General features: G+C 40.2%; 1 protein-coding gene and 1 long non-coding RNA gene across 3 annotated transcripts; one reads left to right on the top strand and one right to left on the bottom strand.

Moving 5' to 3' along the window:
- Positions 1 to 48: 48 nt before the first annotated feature.
- Positions 49 to 1,303, top strand: LOC143710551 (uncharacterized). The gene is made up of 5 exons (XR_013194580.1): positions 49 to 116; positions 246 to 284; positions 370 to 448; positions 796 to 850; positions 990 to 1,303. It is a non-coding gene; the product is annotated as an uncharacterized LOC143710551 (long non-coding RNA).
- On the bottom strand, positions 116 to 22,193 carry LOC143710550 (uncharacterized). Of its 2 annotated transcripts, XM_077201475.1 has the most exons (5): positions 22,145 to 22,193; positions 21,931 to 22,069; positions 20,309 to 21,665; positions 1,116 to 1,262; positions 116 to 1,033 (listed from the first exon to the last, which is right to left on the bottom strand). In XM_077201475.1, exons 2-5 carry the CDS (start codon positions 21,962 to 21,964, stop codon positions 1,021 to 1,023), a joined length of 1,551 nt encoding a protein of 516 aa, XP_077057590.1. In that variant the 5' UTR covers positions 21,965 to 22,069; positions 22,145 to 22,193; the 3' UTR covers positions 116 to 1,020. The 2 variants fall into 2 exon arrangements, with proteins under 2 accessions (XP_077057590.1, XP_077057591.1); XM_077201476.1 differs by lacking the exon at positions 22,145 to 22,193 and having other exon boundaries at positions 21,931 to 22,100.
- Between the last annotated feature and the right edge of the window lie 2,812 nt (positions 22,194 to 25,005).

The following is a 25,005-nucleotide window of genomic DNA, read 5'->3' as shown; positions in this document are numbered from 1 at the left end:
AGTGTGTCCTGATTCAGATCAAACTCTGTGTTAAACTGAATCTTCTGTAAGTGAATCATGATGATTGTGAATGTGTTTTTCAGTGTGGAATGAAACTACAGCGACTCCAAACTCAAGTGAGTTTCAGCTGATAAATGTGTTTAATTCACTAATAAAACACTGATTCAGATCTGATTCAGACTCAATCCAGTGTGAATGTTTTCTGTCATATTGTCTGATATTTGTGATCATTGTGTGTTTTAAAGATGTTCTGAATGAAGTGACTCCGTCTCTCCAGATCTCAGGTAAAACATCAAGAGATTTAAACATAAACTCTAATATTGATTATCATTATAGATCAGCTGATTTGATATTTGATCACTTGTATAGATCAGTTGTGGTGGCTGTTTGCTCTCTTCATCTTCATCTTCATCTTCATCTGTTTTATACTACGTAAAAGGATCTTCAGGTGAGTCCAGCCTGATCTTATAACGTCATACTTCAGTCTTTACATCTGACACTAGTTCACAAGAGCTCAGGTCATCGTGAATCACATTTACATTCATTTGATCAGATTATTTTATGATTTTGTCACGTTTAGTAGAACAGCTTTCTAGAGTATGAATTTATATATATTTGAATAGATTTTGGTGTAAGAAACAAAGAGATGAAAATATAATTTATGATTTGACCTCTGTAGCAGTCAATGACGTCTCAGATTTAATTTAGCATCTAAGATTAGGAAATCTCAAGTTTAGATGTCTCTGAATAAGCAGAATATAATAGTGTGTATAATAAGTGTCAGTGTGTTGTCAGATGTTTTCAGAGGGAAGCGGTTCTTCTGTCAGACTGATGATCATACAGAAAACAGGTGAGTGAATCAAACTGAGAGAAAGAGTTATTTCACTGCGTCACATGATCATCTCAGAGATGAGACAGATGATGATGATGATGATGACGTACAGCTGATGAAGATTAATCTCAGCTGAATCTGAATCTGTTTCACACAGGGATCTGAAGGTCGGATCTGATGATCCTCATTCACCGCAGGAATCTGAAACGGTTCAGTGTTCAGATGATGATCACATCTGATGCTTCAACATCAACATCATGGCTAGTTTTTAATATCTACTCGCCTTGTTTGTCCTTCACATCGAAGCACAAAGTGTATTTCCAGACCCTTCACCGTCTCCGTTCCTCTGTGGTGAAATGAGCTGTCGACCTGCTGAGACTCTCGTAACTTTAGAGAAGCCGCTGAACACACTTTTCTGCATGTACTTCCCCTATGAAAAAAAAATATATTTCCCATATATGAATGATCAATATATTAAATTGTTTAACGGTATATTTGAAAATATACAGAATAATATAGTGTGTTAATATATTACAATATATTGAATAATACATGAGGAATTGCCACTCTTCATATATTGAAAAATATTTGACAATATATTTACTAATATATCACAATGTATGTATTTTTATATTCAGTAAAACACTTCATAATATATAGATGTATATGTGATCAGATATGGTACTGCATGTGAAATATATTCACTTATATTTACTCATGCAGCATAAACACACATATATAGAGAAATATATAATGTAATACATTTCTTATATTTTTTAAATTATTTAAGTCAAATCACCTTCATTTATATAGCGCTTTTAACAATATTGACTGTTTCAAAGCAGCTTTACAGTGATAATAGGAAATTACAGTAAGATTGTTTTGGTTTTACAGCAGCTCTTGAATAAAGTTATTGTTCAGCTAATGTTAGTTTTGATTGATTGATTCACTTCCGTTGCAAAGATCAGTTATTAACTATTAAATTATTAAGGGGCCGCAAACACGACACAGTGCTAACAGGACACAGTGCTAACACGACACAGTACTAACAGAAAACCCTCAACACTTTTGGCCGGCTCATCCGCACAAAACAGTGCCCCCTTTTTTTTCTTTTTTAAATCTCTGCGCAAGCTTTAAAAACGCAAATCTGTGAAAACGCAGACCGTGTGCACAAGCGCATCTCGGGTTTAGTCTATAGGTTTGCACGTTTGCATATTTATATGTGCACAGGCGTGTAGGCTTTCTTTACAAATTGACCTCAACAAACTTGTCTGGCCTTAAAAATCTATGTCCCCGACAACGTTTTATCAGTACAGAGGAAAAATGGAAGGAGGCCTTCCCTGGGGAGAGACCAACACGGCAAAAATATCTTTCCAAGAAATTTCAGCTGACAAAAAAGTGTTCAATACTCACATGTGTGTTCATTTAGATGGGTGAAATGCAGAGCACACATTCATGGCCACATCACCTCATAACGGCTCACATAAAAGTTTTCATTTTTAAAAATCAAGCTTCAAACATGTGCTTTCCAATCAGGAGACATCTTCTGACCAAACACTCTTAATTTTACATCTCTTTAATGATTTGTGTGCAACACCATGTTTTTCGGTGTTCACGCAGATAATCAAATCACACGACCTGTACCCTACTAGCATTAATAATTTTCTGTCACTATTAGGTGTCACTATTGCCAAATTATCATTTAAATCAAATATAGGCCTACAATTCTTAAATAAGTATTCAAGTAGGACACAACATTTATAACAAACAAGAAAAAATTCAAGAAGTGAGAAAAATATTTAGCAAGAAAATACACAAATACTCGCGCATGCGTGAGGCGGAGAAATGTGTACAATCATAATTCTTTATTGCCAAGTAGCCTATATTTTACTCACACAATAAATCTGTCTCAGGGACAGGAGATTATAGTATAAAACACAGTATAGACATACATGGTAAATTATCTGCGTCTTCATTTAGAGGAGAAATCTCGAATAAAGTGCCTCTTTTTTTCTTGATCTTCTGCTGAACAAATTCTTAAGCTCAAATGGATACTTTGACAATTTTCAATCTGGTTTCCGACCGCACCACAGTACAGAGACCGCGCTCAAAGATAATAAACGATATTCGCTTAAATACTGATACAACCAAATTATCAGTGCTGGTACTACTCGACCTCAGTGCTGCATTTGACACTGTCGATCACAACATACTTCTAGACAGGCTGGAAAACTGGGTCGGGCTTTCTGGGATAGTCCTAAAATGGTTCAGGTCATACTTAGGAGGCAGAGGTTATTATGTGAGTATAGGAGACCATAAGTCTGAGTGGACATCCATGACATGCGGAGTCCCTCAAGGCTCAATTCTTGCGCCACTCCTATTCAACCTGTACATGCTCCCAATGAGCCAAATAATGAGAAAGAACCAAATCGCTTACCACAGCTATGCAGACGACACACAGCTCTACTTATCCCTATCGCCTAACGATTACAGCCCCATTAACTCTCTGTTAAAGTAATGTGATGAAGTAAACAATTGGATGTGCCAAAACTTTCTTCAGTTAAACAAAGACAAAACTGAAGTCATTGCGTTTGGAAACAGAGATGAAGTTCTCAAGGTGAACGCATACCTTCAGTCTAGGGGTCAAACAACTAAAAATCAAGTCAGGAATCTGGGTGTAACTCTAGAGTCAGACCTTAGTTTCAGTAGTCATGTCAAAGCAATAACTAAATCAGCATACTATCACCTGAAAAATATTGCTAGAATTAGATGCTTTGTTTCCAGTCAAGACTTAGAAAAACTTGTGCATGCTTTCATCACCAGTAGGGTGGATTATTGTAATGGACTTCTCACTGGCCTTCCCAAAAAGACCATAAGACAGTTGCAGCTCATACAGAACGCTGAGCAGAACCAGAACATATGAACACATCACACCAGTCCTCAGGGCTTTACACTGGCTGCCAGTTACATTTAGGATTGATTTTAAAGTATTATTACTGGTATATAAATCATTCAATGGCCTAGGACCTAAATACATTGCAGATATGCTCACTGAATATAAACCCAACAGATCACTCAGATCATTAGGATCACATCGGCTAGAAATACCAAGGGTTCACTCTAAGCATGGCGAGTCTGCTTTTAGCTACTATGCCAGCCGCAGCTGGAACCAGCTTCCAGAAGAGATCAGATGTGCTCCTACAGTAGTCACATTCAAATCCAGACTCAAAACATATCTGTTTAGCTGTGCATTTAGTGAATGAGAACTGTGCGACTGTTCGTCCGACTGTTTGCACTGTATTTTATTTTATGTTTTAATTACTCTGATTTCATGTGATTATTTCTGTATTTTATCTTTTATTCTAAACTGTTTTAATTATTCTGATTTCTTTTGATTATTTTAATTTCTTCTATGTAAAGCACTTTGAATTACCATTGTGTATGAAATGTGCTATATAAATAAACTTGCCTTGCCTTGCCTTGGTATATTAAACTTTTGCCGTATCCGATCGTCAAAACTCCGATCACATCTTCCTTTTTTAAGAATGACTCAAGTTACGTTCTCTTAACTCCAAGTCCTCCAGAGTCACGCCAAATCCGATTCGAAAGACCGCTGTTCGCCAGCAGCATCTTCTTTGTTTTCAAGTAACGTTAGCAGGGAAATCACCTATGGAAATCACGCGGAACCGTCACATCTCTGCCGTCATTGTTAAGCCCGCCCACCAACTCTATACACGATGTGATTGGCCTGACCAGAGTTTGGTTTTTCCAGCTCGAAAAGCCAACGGAGAGTTGCTAGACCACACTTTGCTGCGAAATTATTTTTGCTGCCGCTAGGGTGCGTCTAGATTTCTAGGCTAGTTGAAACTAGAAGCCTTCGCTGTTATTTTTAATGTATTTTGTGCTGCTGTCAGTGTAATAGTACTCAATATAGGTTTAAATCGCTGTTATTTTAGTGCATTACACGCTGCTCTCGGGGCAGGAGTACTCAATATAGGTTTAAATCGCTGTTATTTTAGTGCATTACACGCTGCTCTCGGGGCAGGAGTACTCAATATAGGTTTAAATCGCTGTTATTTTAGTGCATTACACGCTGCTCTCGGGGCAGGAGTACTCAATATAGGTTTAATCGCTGTTATTTTAGTGCAATACACGCTGCTCTCGGGGCAGGAGTACTCAATATAGGTTTAAATCGCTGTTATTTTAGTGCATTACGCGCTGCTCTCGGGGCAGGAGTACTCAATATAGGTTTAAATCGCTGTTATTTTAGTGCATTACACGCTGCTCTCGGGGCAGGAGTACTCAATATAGGTTTAAATCGCTGTTATTTTAGTGCATTACGCGCTGCTCTCGGGGCAGGAGTACTCAATATAGGTTTAAATCGCTGTTATTTTAGTGCATTACGCGCTGCTCTCGGGGCAGGAGTACTCAATATAGGTTTAAATCGCTGTTATTTTAGTGCATTACGCGCTGCTCTCGGGGCAGGAGTACTCAATATAGGTTTAAATCGCTGTTATTTTAGTGCATTACACGCTGCTCTCGGGGCAGGAGTACTCAATATAGGTTTAAATCGCTGTTATTTTAGTGCATTACGCGCTGCTCTCGGGGCAGGAGTACTCAATATAGGTTTAAATCGCTGTTATTTTAGTGCATTACGCGCTGCTCTCGGGGCAGGAGTACTCAATATAGGTTTAAATCGCTGTTATTTTAGTGCATTACGCGCTGCTCTCGGGGCAGGAGTACTCAATATAGGTTTAAATCACTGTTATTTTAGTGCATTACATGCTGCTCTCGGGGCAGGAGTACTCAATATAGGTTTAAATCACTGTTATTTTAGTGCATTACACGCTGCTCTCGGGGCAGGAGTACTCAATAGGTTTAAATCGCTGTTATTTTAGTGCATTACATGCTGCTCTCGGGGTAGGAGTACTCAATATAGGTTTAAATCACTGTTATTCTAGTGCATTACATGCTGCTCTCGGGGCAGGAGTACTCAATATAGGTTTAAATCACTGTTATTTTAGTGCATTACGCGCTGCTCTCGGGGCAGGAGTACTCAATATAGGTTTAAATCACTGTTATTTTAGTGCATTACACGCTGCTCTCGGGGCAGGAGTACTCAATATAGGTTTAAATCACTGTTATTTTAGTGCATTACACGCTGCTCTCGGGGCAGGAGTACTCAATATAGGTTTAAATCGCTGTTATTTTAGTGCATTACGCGCTGCTCTCGGGGCAGGAGTACTCAATATAGGTTTAAATCACTGTTATTTTAGTGCATTACGCGCTGCTCTCGGGGCAGGAGTACTCAATATAGGTTTAAATCACTGTTATTTTAGTGCATTACGCGCTGCTCTCGGGGCAGGAGTACTCAATATAGGTTTAAATCACTGTTATTTTAGTGCATTACGCGCTGCTCTCGGGGCAGGAGTACTCAATATAGGTTTAATCGCTGTTATTTTAGTGCAATACACGCTGCTCTCGGGGCAGGAGTACTCAATATAGGTTTAAATCACTGTTATTTTAGTGCATTACACGCTGCTCTCGGGGTAGGAGTACTCAATATAGGTTTAAATCACTGTTATTTTAGTGCATTACACGCTGCTCTCGGGGCAGGAGTACTCAATATAGGTTTAAATCACTGTTATTTTAGTGCATTACACGCTGCTCTCGGGGTAGGAGTACTCAATATAGGTTTAAATCACTGTTATTTTAGTGCATTACACGCTGCTCTCAGGGCAGGAGTACTCAATATAGGTTTAAAATCGCTGTTATTTTAGTGCATTATGCGCTACTCTCGGGGCAGGAGTACTCAATATAGGTTTAAATCACTGTTATTTTAGTGCATTACACGCTGCTCTCGGGCAGGAGTACTCAATATAGGTTTAAATCACTGTTATTTTAGTGCATTACACGCTGCTCTCGGGGCAGGAGTACTCAATATAGGTTTAAATCACTGTTATTTTAGTGCATTACACGCTGCTCTCGGGGCAGGAGTACTCAATATAGGTTTAAATCACTGTTATTTTAGTGCATTACGCGCTGCTCTCGGGGCAGGAGTACTCAATATAGGTTTAAATCACTGTTATTTTAGTGCATTACGCGCTGCTCTCGGGGCAGGAGTACTCAATATAGGTTTAAATCACTGTTATTTTAGTGCATTACGCGCTGCTCTCGGGGCAGGAGTACTCAATATAGGTTTAAATCGCTGTTATTTTAGTGCATTACACGCTGCTCTCGGGGCAGGAGTACTCAATAGGTTTAAATCGCTGTTATTTTAGTGCATTACGCGCTGCTCTCGGGGCAGGAGTACTCAATATAGGTTTAAATCACTGTTATTTTAGTGCATTACACGCTGCTCTCGGGGCAGGAGTACTCAATATAGGTTTAAATCACTGTTATTTTAGTGCATTACGCGCTGCTCTCGGGGCAGGAGTACTCAATAGGTTTAAATCGCTGTTATTTTAGTGCATTACGCGCTGCTCTCGGGGCAGGAGTACTCAATATAGGTTTAAATCACTGTTATTTTAGTGCATTACACGCTGCTCTCGGGGCAGGAGTACTCAATATAGGTTTAATCGCTGTTATTTTAGTGCATTACACGCTGCTCTCGGGGCAGGAGTACTCAATAGGTTTAAATCGCTGTTATTTTAGTGCATTACGCGCTGCTCTCGGGGCAGGAGTACTCAATATAGGTTTAAATCACTGTTATTTTAGTGCATTACACGCTGCTCTCGGGGCAGGAGTACTCAATATAGGTTTAAATCACTGTTATTTTAGTGCATTACACGCTGCTCTCGGGGCAGGAGTACTCAATATAGGTTTAAATCACTGTTATTTTAGTGCATTACGCGCTGCTCTCGGGGCAGGAGTACTCAATATAGGTTTAAATCACTGTTATTTTAGTGCATTACGCGCTGCTCTCGGGGCAGGAGTACTCAATATAGGTTTAAATCGCTGTTATTTTAGTGCATTACACGCTGCTCTCGGGGCAGGAGTACTCAATATAGGTTTAAATCACTGTTATTTTAGTGCATTACGCGCTGCTCTCGGGGCAGGAGTACTCAATATAGGTTTAATCGCTGTTATTTTAGTGCATTACACGCTGCTCTCGGGGCAGGAGTACTCAATAGGTTTAAATCGCTGTTATTTTAGTGCATTACACGCTGCTCTCGGGGCAGGAGTACTCAATATAGGTTTAAATCACTGTTATTTTAGTGCATTACACGCTGCTCTCGGGGTAGGAGTACTCAATATAGGTTTAAATCACTGTTATTTTAGTGCATTACACGCTGCTCTCAGGGCAGGAGTACTCAATATAGGTTTAAATCACTGTTATTTTAGTGCATTACGCGCTGCTCTCGGGGCAGGAGTACTCAATATAGGTTTAAATCACTGTTATTTTAGTGCATTACGCGCTGCTCTCGGGGCAGGAGTACTCAATATAGGTTTAAATCGCTGTTATTTTAGTGCATTACACGCTGCTCTCGGGGCAGGAGTACTCAATATAGGTTTAAATCACTGTTATTTTAGTGCATTACGCGCTGCTCTCGGGGCAGGAGTACTCAATATAGGTTTAAATCGCTGTTATTTTAGTGCATTACGCGCTGCTCTCGGGGCAGGAGTACTCAATATAGGTTTAAATCACTGTTATTTTAGTGCATTACACGCTGCTCTCAGGGCAGGAGTACTCAATATAGGTTTAAATCACTGTTATTTTAGTGCATTACGCGCTGCTCTCGGGGCAGGAGTACTCAATATAGGTTTAAATCACTGTTATTTTAGTGCATTACGCGCTGCTCTCGGGGCAGGAGTACTCAATATAGGTTTAAATCGCTGTTATTTTAGTGCATTACGCGCTCCTCTCGGGGCAGGAGTACTCAATATAGGTTTAAATCACTGTTATTTTAGTGCATTACGCGCTGCTCTCGGGGCAGGAGTACTCAATATAGGTTTAAATCACTGTTATTTTAGTGCATTACACGCTGCTCTCGGGGCAGGAGTACTCAATATAGGTTTAAATCACTGTTATTTTAGTGCATTACGCTCTGCTCTCGGGGCAGGAGTACTCAATATAGGTTTAAATCGCTGTTATTTTAGTGCATTACGCGCTGCTCTCGGGGCAGGAGTACTCAATATAGGTTTAAATCGCTCTTATTTTAGTGCATTACGCGCTGCTCTCGGGGCAGGAGTACTCAATATAGGTTTAAATCGCTGTTATTTTAGTGCATTACGCGCTGCTCCCGGGGCAGGAGTACTCAATATAGGTTTAAATCGCTGTTATTTTAGTGCATTACGCGCTGCTCTCGGGGCAGGAGTACTCAATATAGGTTTAAATTGCTGTTATTTTAGTGCATTACGCGCTGCTCCCGGGGCAGGAGTACTCAATATAGGTTTAAATTCCTTTTATTTTAGTGCATTACGCGCTGCTCTCGGGGCAGGAGTACTCAATATAGGTTTAAATCGCTGTTATTTTAGTGCATTACACGCTGCTCTCGGGGCAGGAGTACTCAATATAGGTTTAAATTGCTGTTATTTTAGTGGATTACGCGCTGCTCCCGGGGCAGGAGTACTCAATATAGGTTTAAATCGCTGTTATTTTCGGAGCACTATGAAGTAGGGTATTCCTGCAAAACTGGAGGCTGCAGTTTCAGAGGACCCTAGTTTTTTTATTTTATTTTTTATGTATTAGCAGTTTATAATATTTTATAGCACTTACTATTTAATTCTGTATTTATTATTTTTCAGGGATAATTTAGTTGTTTAATGGTAAAATTTAATTGATATATTGTCATAATAACCAACCCCTCACCCTAAACATACACAGTGATAACCCTCTTGAAATATTTAACTTAAGTTTGTTTTAAAAAAATGAGCAACTATATTCAAGACTCAGTTGTCTTGGAAAAATTATTTTCTGTGTACGTGTGACACTCTCAATTCATTAGCCGCAGTGTGGTGCATCTCGTCTATTGTGCGTCTATTAGTAGCCTACGTTAATTGAAAATAATTTGAAAACCAGTTTACAACATCCAGCAGTACAATTAACTGTAGTGTAGCAGCCTAGTATTAGGTCCATTGAATAGGCATTTATAATTTTTTTGTCAAGTCCATTATATCTGAATATATATATATATATATATACATATATATATATATATATAATATATATAGGATCGTCTGCCTCTCCCTCGTAATTAGCGCCGCCCCGTCCCATAATTCGCCGCCCTTCGCCAGGTTCCCGACTGGAGTGGGTGTGTTTGGAGAGGAGGGGCGCTGAAGAGGAGAATTGGCGGCGTGTGATGAGGCACACCTGACGAGAATGAAGCCTCATCACCGCGGCTGTTAAATGCCTCTTCCCTGTGCATGCACACTGGTGTCCTCGTGGGTCCAGGAAGGGAGCGCGGAGGGATTCCCACGCCGCCGGAGCCGTGAGTCGCCGGACCCGCAGAGTGAAGATAAGTCATATTTCTGGATTCTATAGACTCTCAGCTACAAGGTGGATTCATTGACAATACACTTCTTGAGACACTTGTATGTGTTCTGATGTGATATATCACCAAGAAATACAAAAACGGAAGTTCAAATGTTTTGTTTTTTATTATATAAAAAGGGTAGCCTATAATGAATAAGGGATTTTACATCAAATATTGATTTCCTCAAAGGCTTTAGAACACCTGAAATAAAGTTGGGTGAAAAAATATAAAGAAACAAAATAACTATTTATTTGTTAATTGAATATTCTATGTTCCCTTTACATTTTCTTATAATTTATGTGTCAATTTACCAAACACATCCAAAAACAACCTCTAGATGGCACTGTGCACATCAGTCTATCGCCACATGTGAAAGCAGTTACGCTCTGGCTGTAGGAAGATGTGTGGGATTTATTCCAAACCCCTCCCCTTTTTTATGTTCCTAGGACACCTGACAACGTCGTTGTTTGTTTTATATTGGTCTGTGATTGGTTCACACACCCACAGCATTTTATATCATTAGGTAGGGTAAAGTACCATTTCTCTGTTTTGCATTCTGAAGCTATTAATAGATATGTCAGGGGTGCGCACTTTGACTTTAATTTGTTTTTTTTTACCCATCTGTTGTTGTGGTCGGTGTTTAGCTTTAAAATAACGATATATTCAAGCTGTCAAAACTTGAGCTTGAATGACAGGAAGCGCGAGTGAATTAGAGGGCGCCAGTTTCGCGCCTAAACCAATCAGGTTCCTCGTGCAATTGCAGGACACCTCTTGACTAGGAAGTGAATACTATAAACACAGACAGAACATTAAAACAGAGACTATTACGTTAGACAGTCAAGATTAAAATACATTAACAAATATTAATGTTTGTCATATAGGTCCGTAGGTGTGAGTCACTCGCAATCATGTACGTTTTTTTGTGTCTAAATGATTGCACGGTTTTTCGGCCAGTGTATGCATTTTAATGCACAGTCACAAGTCAAAATCATCACATTTTATTTTGTATCAAAATTATTTGACACAAAATAATTGACACGCAATATTAGGCTATTATTATTATTTTTTTGTCATCCTTGATCGTACCGAGCCTCTAAAGTGACATGGTGGTGGAAAAAGCACATTTCATACAGATTACCAGAGAGTAGCCTATTTTCTTTTCGTTTTGAATTGTTTAGTTTGAAAGTAGACATTTCAATATTTCTAGATAGAGGATATATTTCTTCTCATATCTATGAGAGGTGTGGTGGAAATTTTAAACTGAATATTAAGCTAACCATGTTTTAACATTTAACCTTACTTAGTACATTGTTTCAGAGTGTTAGCAGGCTAAGACATTCTTTACTTTAGAAGATATGTGTCAAACCCCTGACTGTGTGTATAAATAACATGTATGGTAAATTAAACTAGACAGATGACTAGGTTAGAACTTGTGATTAATAATGAAGTAATCATTCAAACAAAGTCTCCTCTACCTAGAAACAGAAGAGTCTGCCTATGAAGAACCAATCAATTTAATGTCATTCGCTATACCTCCCTATTCTATAAAAACTGTTGTATCCGTGTTTTCGGTGGGATTCTCAATGGAAATTGACAGATCCTCCGGCCTTGTTTATTCTTGGGAGATTCTCAGAGAACTGCTCGAGAACTCCTGGCCGTAATAAAGAGCATTAGAGGACAATTGCTGAAGTCTGTCTGTCATTCAAAGCTGCACAGCAGGTCAGTTTAGGGAACCAAAGAAGTTAGGGTAAGAGACTCGGCCAGTTGTCGACAGTAGACGCAGAGAGCTAGAGTATAAAGAAGTATTAAGTGTCGAATTGCAGACGCTCAGTGTCGATCAGTAGACGCGACAGATATATTTATTAAGTGTCGATTTGTAGACGCTAGTCAGTCAGGTTTAGGGGAAAATCCATTACAGAGGCATACGTTGAGTTTCTATTAATTTATGAGATACACTCTAGTTCACGAGCAATGCAAGTGATCGCGCCGGCACCTCCATGATTATATTGTCTGCTATATTTGCTTCTGATTTATTAAATCCAGGCAATTGGTTGACACAAACTTTGATTACAATTCATACAAAACGAAATGCACTTAAAATAAAGTCTTTCTACATAACAAACATTAATGCAGTGGCCAAAATCATTTCTGGCCTGAAACAGATCACAATAGTCATATGTGTTTGGAAGTTTTCCTCTCTGTCCTGCAGTTGCCACGCCCCATTTTTCTTTGCCACTCAGTTCCCCATGCAGTTCACCACACCTTCAACTAATTAGCCTCAATCAGTCACAGACTTCATTAGACAGCACCTGTACACACAGCCCTTTCCTTTTGTTCATGCCACATGGAGGAATCCTTGTGTGTTCCTGCTGGAAATGTCGTGTCTCCTGCCTTGTGTGCGTTATTGAACTATGTAAGTTCCATACGTTTCTCCTTTGATGGTATGTTAATTATGACTTGTGAAATTATGAAGTGTGAGCATGATAGGGATGGGCAAATAAAGCCTCTTGAAGCACCGAGGCTTTCCCCTGTTTGTTCCGGGAAAAGATTTGAAGCATTAAGAGTGTCGAAAACAGCGCCATCTTGTGGCAGGTTACATTTGTAGCAGCCATAAACCCGAGTGCAGCGCCGTTGTTCTATCTTTTAGAGTTTTTCTCAATTGTTTACACACAAATTCGGGTACTTGAGACACAATGACCACAACATGTAACTCATTCACCAACCCCCTGAACCAATTCTGATAAACTACAAGCACAATTCCTGCTTTACACTCAAATTGCCATTCTAAAACACACTTTTTTCCAAACACTACACACAATTATCTGCTTTTGGCACAATTTTCATGCATAAAATAAGGATTGGTTGATCTAACAATGAGGTCTAACATTGTCATGGTCTAACAATGAGGGAGGCTGGGCAAAGAGTACAGCAAAATCTGAGCAGGTACACTGTAGCATCCATCAATCCGGACTTTCCGAAATGAGAATAGGTAAGAAATCTACTCTCACTAGAAAATTGCAGTACTGCATATCAATACCGTACTCAATGAGTACAGTAGTACAGTGTTGCCTGTGGACTGTTCTGTAGGACTGTAAAAATACTGTAAAGTATGTTTCAAGTATTTAGGAAATGTATACCTACTTTGTTTTTACAGTATTTTACTATTTGTTTGGCAGAACTGAAACGAGTTTTCATCCAACGACCCATCATCAGTCTGGATGGCCTGAGGAACATCACCAACTACAAGTCACCATCCCCTCGAGCTGTGGACAATCAACACCTGGCTGACGATTTAAATTCATTTTACTGCCGGTTTGAAAAGCCCTCATTCACACCACACACCCGGTATGATCTGCACTTCACACATTCATCATCACCTCCTGCACTCCAATTATCACTCCCCCCTCCTGCCATCCAACCTGAGCTTAAGGTCTGTGTGGAGGACGTGAGCCGAGTCTTCAAAAAACAGAAGACTAGGAAAGCCTCAGGCCCAGACGGCATCCCAAAAAACCCAAAATCACTGGACTTAATGACTACAGACCTGTCGCTCTCACGTCTGTGGTCATGAAGTCGTTTGAAAGACTGGTGCTGGCCCACCTGAAGGACATCACTGGACCCCTGCTGGATCCCTTCCAGTTTTCTTACATAGCAAACAGGTCTGTGGATGATGCAGTCAACATGGGACTGCATTATATCCTGCAACATCTCGACAGACCAGGGACTTATGCAAGGATCCTCTTTGTGGACTTCAGTTCGGCCTTCAATACCATCATGCCTGGTCTTCTCACAGCCAAACTGACCCAGCTCTCCATACCATCCTCGATCTGTCAGTGGATAACCAGCTTCCTGACGGACCGGCAGCAGCGAGTGAGACTGGGGAAACACACATCCAAGACACTCACAATCAGCACCGGAGCCCCCCAAGGGTGCGTTCTCTCCCCACTGCTCTTCTCCCTGTACACTAATGACTGCACTTCTAAAGACCCCACTGTCAAGCTCCTGAAATTTGCAGACGACACCACTGTCATCGGTCTCATCCAAAACGGTGACGAGTCTGCTTACAGACTGGAGGTTGAACAGCTGGCTGTCTGGTGCAGTTATAACAACCTTGAGCTGAACACGCTCAAAACAGTGGAGATGATCGTGGACTTCAGGAGGAACAGCTCAGCACTCCCCCCACTCACCATCATGAACAGCACTGTGGAAGCAGTGGAGTCATTCAGGTTCCTGGGCACTATCATCTCTCAGGACCTGAAGTGAGACAATCACATTGACTCCACTGTGAAAAAGGCCCAGCAGAGACTGTACTTCCTTCGCCAGCTGAGGAAGTTCAACCTGCTGCTGATTCAGTTCTACTCAGCCGTCATTGAGTCTGTCTTGTGCGCTTCCATCACTGTCTGGTTTGGTTCAGCTACCAAATCAGACATCAGGAGACTACAACGGACAGTCCGGACTGCGGAGAGGATCATTGGTGCCCCCCTGCCAAACCTCCAGGACCTGTACTCTTCCAGAGTGAGGAAGAGAGCAGGTAAAATCATCGCAGACTCCACTCACCCTGGACACCACCTGTTCGAACTGTTACCGTCAAGACGGAGACTCAGATCACTGGCCACAAGAACATCTCGGCACAGGAACAGTTTCTTCTCACAGGCCATTTCCCTCCTGAACAGTTAACACTCCTCCCAAGGCATATGCCTGTAAGTGCAATACTCCCACTGTTTAGTGCAATATCCTACAACTCAGGTGATACTTATATGTAGATTTATTTATTTATAATATTCAAAACACTGTAAATAGGTTCATAATCTGTAAATCTGAAAATGTCTATTCTGACTAAACCCAACTGTGATAGTTTTATTCTCATATATTTATATTTTTATTTTTTATTCTTATAATTTGTAGTATTATGTTTCATGTTGTATTTGTATATGTCCACTGGAAGCCTCAGTACCAAAACAAATTCCTTGTGTGTGCAAGCACACTTGGCAATAAAGCTCTTTCTGATTCTGATTCTGAAAGATTACCAACACAAGGTGGTCGGGAACGTGTTCTGTCTCCTGAACAGGAAACTGAAATCATAAACATGGTCCTAGAAAACAACGCCATAACATTACAGCAAATACAAAGAAAAATAATAGAAAACAATGACACATTTGAAAATATTGATAGGGTAAGCTTATCAACACTGGACCGTGTCTTGCGCAGAAATCATCTCAGGATGTAGAAGGTCTACAGGGTGCCATTTGAACGCAATTCAGAAAGAGTCAAAGAATTGCGATATAACTATGTGCAAGTACATCTCACAATTGATGCATACTCCCAACACTGTATACGGTAAATACACATATCAATATTGTAATCATAATGATTGTGCTTCACAATAGTGACCACTCCATGTCTATGTCTAATATTGTCATGTGTTTTTCATAGAGTCCTTGAGCTAGAGGTGGCTGAAGTGGAGCACCAGTTCATCTTCATTGATGAGGTTGGGTTCAACCTCACAAAGAGACGAAAGAGGGGAAGCAATATCATCGGCCAGCGTGCCATTGTTGAAGTCCCAGGCCAGCGCGGAGGGAACATCACAATGTGTGCAGCGATATCCCACCACCATCCATCACCATGCTACCCTTGGCCCCTACAACACCGCCCATCTGATCACATTCCTGGACACCCTACACAACACACTTATTCCACCAGATCATGTAGATGGCCCAGAGCAGCTCAGGTACATTGTCATTTGGGACAACGTAAGTTTCCACAGAGCTGCTCTGCTTTGTAACTGGTTCACTGCCCAACCACGCTTTTTAGTTGTTTATCTCCCTCCATATTCTCCATTCCTAAAATTTTTTCTGCCTGGAGATGTAAAGTGTATGACCGAAATCCACAAACGCGTATACCTCTTCTCCAAGATATGGAGGACGTGTAGCAGGGATATGTTACACCAGATTATAAATCATTTTGTTTTAATTATTTGTTTTGGGGCATTTTATTTTGAAAGACGTTTGTGTGCTCTTACCAAAGGTATTCATCACAGTATGCACGTCGGCTGACGTCATACGTACGAGTGAGGTTCAAACAGCAGTGCAATCGGAGATTCATCCTCTTTCCTGCAATGTCACTTGAGGAGAGGTACGATTTCATGAGCTCCGTGCACTTGATGTAAAAATTGAGTTAGAAATGTTCATGTCAGGTTAAACAATCAATTGTGAAAGAGTATTCATTGAGGCGTTACATTTGACTATTAGTTCGAGTCATTAACTTGTTAAATTAAGTTTATTTGTGAGCTGTTAATGAGTGAATAGTGCATTGCATGAAATGGCGGCGCGGTGTGTGCGTCACGAGTGAGATATGTTAGTGGCTAAGCGGCTAACGTCTCGATTAAAGGAAATTTGATATATATATAGATATATAGATGTGTATATTTGGTACGCATATTAAATATATTCTAGTTTACATTGCAATTACTGTGTTCTGTAGTTAACTAACTGGTGTATTTAAACATGTATTTTGTGGTTAACAGGCGAAAGAGCTGCGGTTAAGAGTGCCTGTCTGTTTATGCGTTTTATCACACAGGCATTGTGATTAAATTCATCATAAGTACAACCAGCTTTGTGTGGAAGATTATTTTATTCAAAACATCTAAAATAACACAACGCAGAGGAACAACCACTACAGACGCATGTGGAGATATAGCAACTGATGCTTTTAATGGCTGGAATCGCCATGCTAGGCGATATTTCCCCCGCTGCTTGGCCAGGGAAAACATTGCTTGTGATGTGGATGAGATGCTGTGGCCAGATCGCAACAGAAGAGAGGATGCAGCATAGTTTTAATTTTTTTTTTTTTTTACCGTAACCGTGTACAGTAAATTCTTCTGTTGTAGTGTATGTGCAACTTTGTGTTGGTTGGGAATTGGATGTACACTGTGTACATTGTTTTTGTGGGAGAAATAAAAAAAAATATGTTGCTGTGTATTTGTGTGTTCTGAGTATAAAAACAATATTCTCAAAAATTTTACAACACCCTGATGTATGTACTGTCTGTAGTAAGTGTAACACTGAACAAAAAAGGCCCTAAGTCATTATGATGAATGGAGAAGTGTTTTCCAATCATCATAGTGTTTTACATTGAGCACATCAGTGTTCAACTGGTTCTTATAAATGTCTATCCATATGATGGTTTCTGTGTGTCATTTGAAAACAAAATACCATTTTGAGAAGAAATAACATTGTTTTGAATGTAAAGTTTAATTTAGCAGGAGAATTGAGTGGTTTTGCCCATTGTGTGTGTTTATTAATTTGTGTATAGAGTTCTGAGAATACGAGGCATTCTTTAAGAAGATGTGTGTAAACAATCCAGAAAAACTGTAAGCATAAATAAAAGCCAGAGAACGCTAAATGTTCAGTTTTCTGATAATATAATTCACATATTAAAGTGTGGCAATAAATTAAATGTAACAATTATATTAATACTAATTACACTCACCTAAAGGATTATAAGGAACACCATACTAATACTGTGTTTGACCCCCTTTCACCTTCAGAACTGCCTTAATTCTACGTGGCATTGATTCAACAAGGTGCTGAAAGCATTCTTTAGAAATTTTGGCCCATATTGATAGGATAGCATCTTGCAGTTGATGGAGATTTGTGGGATGCACATCCAGGGCACGAGGCTCTCGTTCCACCACATCCCAAAGATGCTCTATTGGGTTGAGATCTGGTGACTGTGGGGGGCATTTTAGTACAGTGAACTCATTGTCATGTTCAAGAACTGATTTGAAATGATTCGAGCTTTGTGACATGGTGCATTATCCTGCTGGAAGTAGCCATCAGAGGATGGGTACATGGTGGTCATAAAGGGATGGACATGGTCAGAAACAATGCTCAGGTAGGCCGTGGCATTTAAACGATGCCCAATTAGTACTAAGGGGCCCAAAGTGTGCCAAGAAAACATCCCCCACACCATTACACAAGCACCACCAGCCTGCACAGTGGTAACAAGGCATGATGGATCCATGTTCTCATTCTGTTTACGCCAAATTCTGACTCTACCATCTGAATGTCTCAACAGAAATCGAGACTCATCAGACCAGGCAACATTTTTCCACTCTTCAACTGTCCAATTTTGATGAGCTCTTGCAAATTGTAGCCTCTTTTTCCTATTTGTAATGGAGATGAGTGGTACCCGGTGGGGTCTTCTGCTGTTGTAGCCCATCCGCCTCAAGGTTGTGCGTGTTGTGGATTCACAAATGCTTTGCTGCATACCTCGGTTGTAACGAGTGGTTATTTCAGTCAAAGTTGCTCTTCTATTAGCTTGAATCAGTCGGCCCATTCTCCTCTGACCTCTAGCATCAACAAGGCATTTTCGCCCACAGGACTGCCGCATACTGGATGTTTTTCCCTTTTCACACCATTCTTTGTAAACCCTAGAAATGGTTATGCGTGAAAATCCCAGTAACTGAGCAGATTGTGAAATACTCAGACCGGCCCGTCTGGCACCAACAACCATGCCACACTCAAAATTGCTTTAATCACCTTTCTTTCCCATTCTGACATTCAGTTTGGAGTTCAGGAGATTGTCTTGACCAGGACCACACCCCTAAATGCATTGAAGCAACTGCCATGTGATTGGTTGATTAGATAATTGCATTAAGGAGAAATTGAACAGGTGTTCCTAATAATCCTTTAGGTAATTGTATATTAGGGGTGTAATGGTATACAAAATTCACGGTTCGGCTCGATACGATACACTTGTGTAACGGTTCGGTATGTTTTCGATACAGCAAAAAGAAAGAAATGCCAGAGAAATTTCCTTGATTTATTTTTTTTAACTATATTTTTATTAAAACTAACATCATGAGGTATGATATATTTTTTACTTTGAGCAATGATGGAGCAATACTCGACTTTTCTTAGAAGCATATAAAACAAAACAGCTCCTTGGACAAAATGAAATGTAATATTGTAGTAATAAACAAAGGTTTATTTTAGTTCAGAATAACATAAGAGGCCGCGCCTACATTTGAAATAACGAGATTTTGGTCAGCAGGAAAATGGTCAGTTTAAAAATGCGTACCGAGAACCGAACCGAAAGCCTCGTACCGAACGGTTCAATACGGATACGTGTATCGTTACACCCCTAATATATATATATATATATATATATATATATATATATATATATATATATAAATAAAAGTAATTTAAATTGACTTAAACTTCCAAAACCCTGTAGAGTAGTGGTCTGGGTTCAAACATTTCGACACGCAAAGTGAAGCATTCACGTGACTGGAAAGTAAGTGAGGCTTTTCGTTGATCACGTGTTTCTCTGAAAACAATACACGCTCTAACACGGAGCTTCATGAGAAATTTCGCTACGAACTCGATACACGCTTAAGCTTCAGTGTCATTTGTAACATCACTAGAGCACGAATATTGCATTCCGTTCAGTCTGTCTGTTTAAATGTACTGTTAGATTGAACCATTCAACTTGGTTTATATTGCTCATGTGACTCTGTAAAACACATTAATACAGTATATTACAAACCTAAATGGACAACTTAAAAAGGGTTTCGTTCTTTTGGTAAAAACTTTATTTTTTCATGGTAAGGATGACCTTTGCATGGAATTGCCCTCTGGCGTTCCTCCCCAGCTCCACCTGCATAATTTATGTATCTTGCTACCATACTCATCATCCAAGCATTATTAGTCCCACTGGATGGTTTATGTAAGCTCGAGTTGAAGCTGGACATGTCTATGGACAAAAGGCAGTTGAAAATTAGTGGTGCATGGTGAGAACATGAACCATGTTCTTGGAACATGTTGTTGTCATTATTGAACTTAGCAAAGGGTTAGCCAAGTGTGCTGAGAGTTCAGGGCCGAGAATGGTTTGTAATTGTGCCGTGCCGTACCAGGCTCAAGTGGAAACACAACTGGAACCTTTTCTGAAGGTGGAAAAGCAGCTTTTGTTTCTCAGCACATACAGATGAACTACTTACTGTGATCTCAGACTGTGGTGATGTGGTTTCTCCACTGCATGGATCTTCATGTGTCGCTTCAGGTGACTTTTAATATAGAAACTCTTTCCACACTGATCACACGTGTGCGGTTTCTCTCCAGTGTGGATCCTCTCATGCCTTTTCAGATGTGATGAAACACTGAATCTCTTGTCACAGTGTGAACACTTGTAAGGTTTTTCTCCAGTGTGGATCCTCTCATGTCTTTTCAGAGATGATAACTCACTGAATCTCTTGTCACAGTGTGAACACTTGTAAGGTTTTTCTCCAGTGTGGATCCTCTCATGTGTTTTCAGATATGTTGACTGTATGAATCTCTTGTCACAGTGTGAACACTTGTAAGGTTTTTCTCCAGTGTGGATCCTCTCATGTGTTTTCAGATATGTTGACTGTATGAATCTCTTGTCACAGTGTGAACACTTGTAAGGTTTTTCTCCAGTGTGGATCATCTCATGTGCTTTCAGAGTTGATGACAGACTGAATCTCTTGTCGCAGTGTGAACACTTGTAAGGTTGTTTTCCAGTGTGGATCATCTCATGTGTTTTAAGATGTTGTGACAGACTGAATCTCTTGTCGCAGTGTGAACACTTGTAAGGTTTTTCTCCAGTGTGGATCATCTCATGTGTTTTAAGATGTTGTGACAGACTGAATCTCTTGTCGCAGTGTGAACACTTGTAAGGTTTTTCTCCAGTGTGGATCCTCTCATGTTTTTTCAGATGTTGTGACAGACTGAATCTCTTGTCACAGTGTGAACACTTGTAAGGTTTTTCTCCAGTGTGGATCCTCTGGTGCAGTTTTAAATCCTTTGCTGTAACAAAAGTCTTCTCACACTCAAAGCACATGTACTCTCTCACACCAGTGTGTATTTTCTCATGTCCATGTAAAGTTTGCAGCAGTGAAAAACTCTTTCCACACACGGAACATGAATACGGCTTCTCCTTCGTATGAACTCTCAGGTGTCTCTTCAGGTATGACCCACAGATAAATGTTTTTCCGCACTGAACACATGTGAACGGCTTCTCGCCGGTGTGAATCCTCATGTGAACATTAAGGGATGATGATTGACTGAAACTCTTTCCACAGTGATCACATGAGAACGGCTTCTCTCCAGTGTGAACTCTTATGTGAACATCAAGATGTTGTTTGGTGTTGAGACTCTTTCCACACTGAGTGCAGGTGAAAGATTTCTTGGCTCTTTGTTTCTTTAAAAATGTCTGTTTACTCTTTGATGGTTTTTCTCCAGGTTGGACATGATGTTCCTCCTTCACTTCACTCAGTTCTTCACTCTCCTCCTTCACTTCACTCAGTTCTTCACTCTCCTCGCTCTCTTCCATCGGGTCTGACATGAAAGAAAAACTCTTCAAATTAAGGTAAAAATTCCATTATGTTGTAAAATAAAACAGACAAAATATTTAGATTTAGCTTGACCTGATATTTGCAATATGAAACCTCCCTTTGGTGACCATTTGTTTAAAAAAAATAAAACCCAGAACATTCTGTACCATTTCATAGTTGAACTGTTTATCTAAAAGTGATGAAGTGCTTGAATGTTTCTAACATGAATGTTCTCCAGCATCATGAATGAATGAAGAATAAACACCAACCTCTTTGTTCTTCAGAATCTTCAGTGTGTTTCATTCTGCAGGTTCTGGATCACTCATGTTCTCACTGTCCTCTTTAATAAACTCAGTCTTTACAGATTTCAGTTCTTGCTGATGCTTTCACGCTCGTCTTCACTTGTAGCTGATGGGAATTTACAGCATTTATTGGATAATTACAGCATTTATTGAATAATTATAGCATTTATTGAATAATTACAGTTGGAGGAGCTTCACTGATGATGAATTGTAGTGGGAGGAGCTGATCTGCCAAAATAAAAAAATATACAAGTTACGGAGTTTGTTTTTATGCTCATGGACATCAGAATATCCTCTCGAAACGCGAGAGTATATTCGCCGCCTGCAGCGCTTAACGATTGCCTTGTGCAACCCATGTTGAGAGACGAGAGATAGAAGACGCAGCACCGCTGAACACTTACGCTGTTTGTGAAATTGCGTCTCGCAGACAGTTTTAATGACTGATTTATATTTAATAATCTGTGTGGATTAATTTACTAATACAACCTACATGCTAAAGTGAATCAGTAGCTGCGATTACATGGACACTTATAATCGGATTGACGGCTCAATCGGACTAAAAAACCTTCATATAAACACCTTAATCGATCCGATTGAGCTCGATCCGATTGAAATTTAGATCCGATTGAAAGGGGTGGTTTACTCCTTTTGTAATCCGATCGAGAGAACATGTAAACACTTGATCGGATTGAAAACCGAAACTAAAAGGACTGCGTTAGTGCAAAGACGTTGAAATAGCGGAATGACGTATGACGCACGGAACGAGCTGTTCTTTCTGTTGAATAAAGTGAATATAAAATGAGTTTTCCGTTATTAAAAAATTCTCATTTCACTCAGCGTCTGTGAAGTGAAGCAGGACAACGTCCCACCAGTGCTTGTTTAAGATTATCATCCATAGACGACTAGTTTTGGGCGCAGGGTTTTACTGCGTGATCAATATAAGCAGCATGGCAAAGCGGTTCATGCTCATCGTCTCCAAATCATGACCAGAGATGGATAAATATTAAGTCTGCTGTTTAAAAAAAATAAAGAACCAATAGAGGAGAATAGTTATGCGCGAACAGCGGCATATTCGTGCAGTGTGCGCATGTCAAAAAATCAATTCCGATTTGAATCTTGTGACATATAAACGCGCAAATCAACCCGATAACTATTTATCGTTCATGTAAACACCGTGTTCGGATTCATCAATCGGATTGATTTCATTCCGATTGAACCATGTAAACGCAGCTACTGTTTGCAGGAATTTCCTGCATTATATATGGGAGACCTGCGGGAATGATTAAAATTATGCGCAATACCCGATTTTTGCATTTACACTATACACTGCTGAAACTACCAAATATAGACGTTCTGACATGGAAAAGGAAGTAAAACAGCACGAAATGCAATGGATACAGATGCGAATTTAATTGGATTGTTGTGGTCTTTTATCGCATTGTATTTGTTTTTTAAGCTTTTTATCTTACGATGGCACTGTAGCCACGAGCGCTTAAAACCGTGCCTCCCAATATATCGTGAAATGTCTTCAAACACCGATTTATTTCTGTAACAACCCTACATTTTTCTCTTCACCCCAAACACTCAAAAGACATAAAACCTCCACTGTGTGTATCCTTAATAAGTCATGTGATCTCAGTTGTTGGTGTCCACCTGAGTTGATGTCACTTTTTTAATGACGTACGACTCGCATTTACTGGGGAATATCCGATTTTATCTCCGTACATGGCACACACAAATGCACGTATCCGATTCATATTGGATATATATCCAAGATGGCGCCGTGGATGGCTGCCTCGGTGTGGAGCTCTCCAGCTATTGTGTTGTTTTTGTTCGTTTGTTCTGCGTTTAGTCATTCTTTTCCTATCAGTTTCACCAAAGACGAACTACTGGACATTAGGAAAAACACACCAGAGACCTTTTCTACAGTTTTTGATTATTCGGACGTTTTGCTGGACATTCTCGTCGGAGGGGCAGCGGTGTTGTTCAAACGCGCGTTCAGACGCAAACGCGGGAAGCGAGCCGGCACGCTGGTTAAACTCCGCGAGCGCGGCCTGCGTACTGCACTCCCCAGTATTCATCTCGCGAATCTCCGATCCCTTCCTAACAAAACGGATGAACTTCTTCTCCTCACCCACACTAACAAGGATTTTTTAAACTCTGCTGCTTTGTGCTTCACTGAAACCTGGCTGAGTGAAGCCATACCATACAACGCAATACATCTGCCGGGCTTCCAGCTGTTCCGAGCGGATCGCATCGCGGAGCTAACGGGGAAAACGAGAGGTGGTGGATTGTGTTTCTACATTAACGAAAGTTGGTGTTCAGATGTAACAACACTGAAGAAGATGTGCTCTCCTAATTTAGAGGCACATTTCATAAACTGTAAACCCTTCTACTCGCCTCGGGAATTTTCCTCTTTCATTCTCGTGAATGTTTACATCCCTCCAGACGCGTGCGTGAGCGCGGCGCTACAACAGCTGGCTGAACAAATATCTGAAACGGAACAAAGGTACCCAGACTCTCTTTTAATCATTCTTGGGGATTTTAACAAAGCAAATCTTTCCCGTGAACTACCAAAATACAGACAGCACGTTACATGTCCCACCAGAGACAGTAATATACTGGACCACTGTTACACCACAATAAGAAATGCGTATCACTCCGTCCCACGGGCAGCTTTGGGGCTCTCTGATCACTGTTTGGTTCATCTCATACCGACCTACAGGCAGAAACTGAAATCAGCTAAACCTGGAATACGGACTGTAAAAAGATGGACTAATGAAGCAGAGCAGAATCTACAGGCCTGCTTTGATTGCACTGATTGGACTGTTTTTGAAGCTGCTACCAATGATCTGGATGAGCTCACAGATACTGTAACATCATATATAAGTTTCTGTGAGGATACATGCATTCCTACCAGGACATTCTTATCATTCACTAATGATAAACCATGGTTTACTGGGAAACTCAAACACCTTTGTCATGCCAAAGAGGATGCTTACAGAAGTGGGGATAAAATCTTGTATAACCAGGCCAGAAACA

The sequence above is a fragment of the Siphateles boraxobius genome, unplaced genomic scaffold, assembly GCF_051911475.1.
Source record: "Siphateles boraxobius isolate OS27281-9 unplaced genomic scaffold, OSU_SipBor_1 474, whole genome shotgun sequence".
Lineage (NCBI taxonomy): Eukaryota > Metazoa > Chordata > Actinopteri > Cypriniformes > Leuciscidae > Siphateles > Siphateles boraxobius.
Note: the sequence above shows the minus strand (reverse complement) of the source record. Positions and strands in the feature narration are given on the sequence as shown.

What these genes read in the sequence shown, in the direction of transcription:
- LOC143710550 (XM_077201475.1), bottom strand. Translation starts at nt 21,964, where the DNA reads ATGAAACACACTGAAGATTCTGAAGAACAAAGAG. An exon ending in AGATTCTGAAGAACAAAGAG is followed by an intron (nt 21,666 to 21,930) that starts GTTGGTGTTTAT and finishes CTTTCATGTCAG; the next exon opens with ACCCGATGGAAGAGAGCGAG. An exon ending in CACCACAGTCTGAGATCACA is followed by an intron (nt 1,263 to 20,308) that starts GTAAGTAGTTCA and finishes TTTTTTTCATAG; the next exon opens with GGGAAGTACATGCAGAAAAG.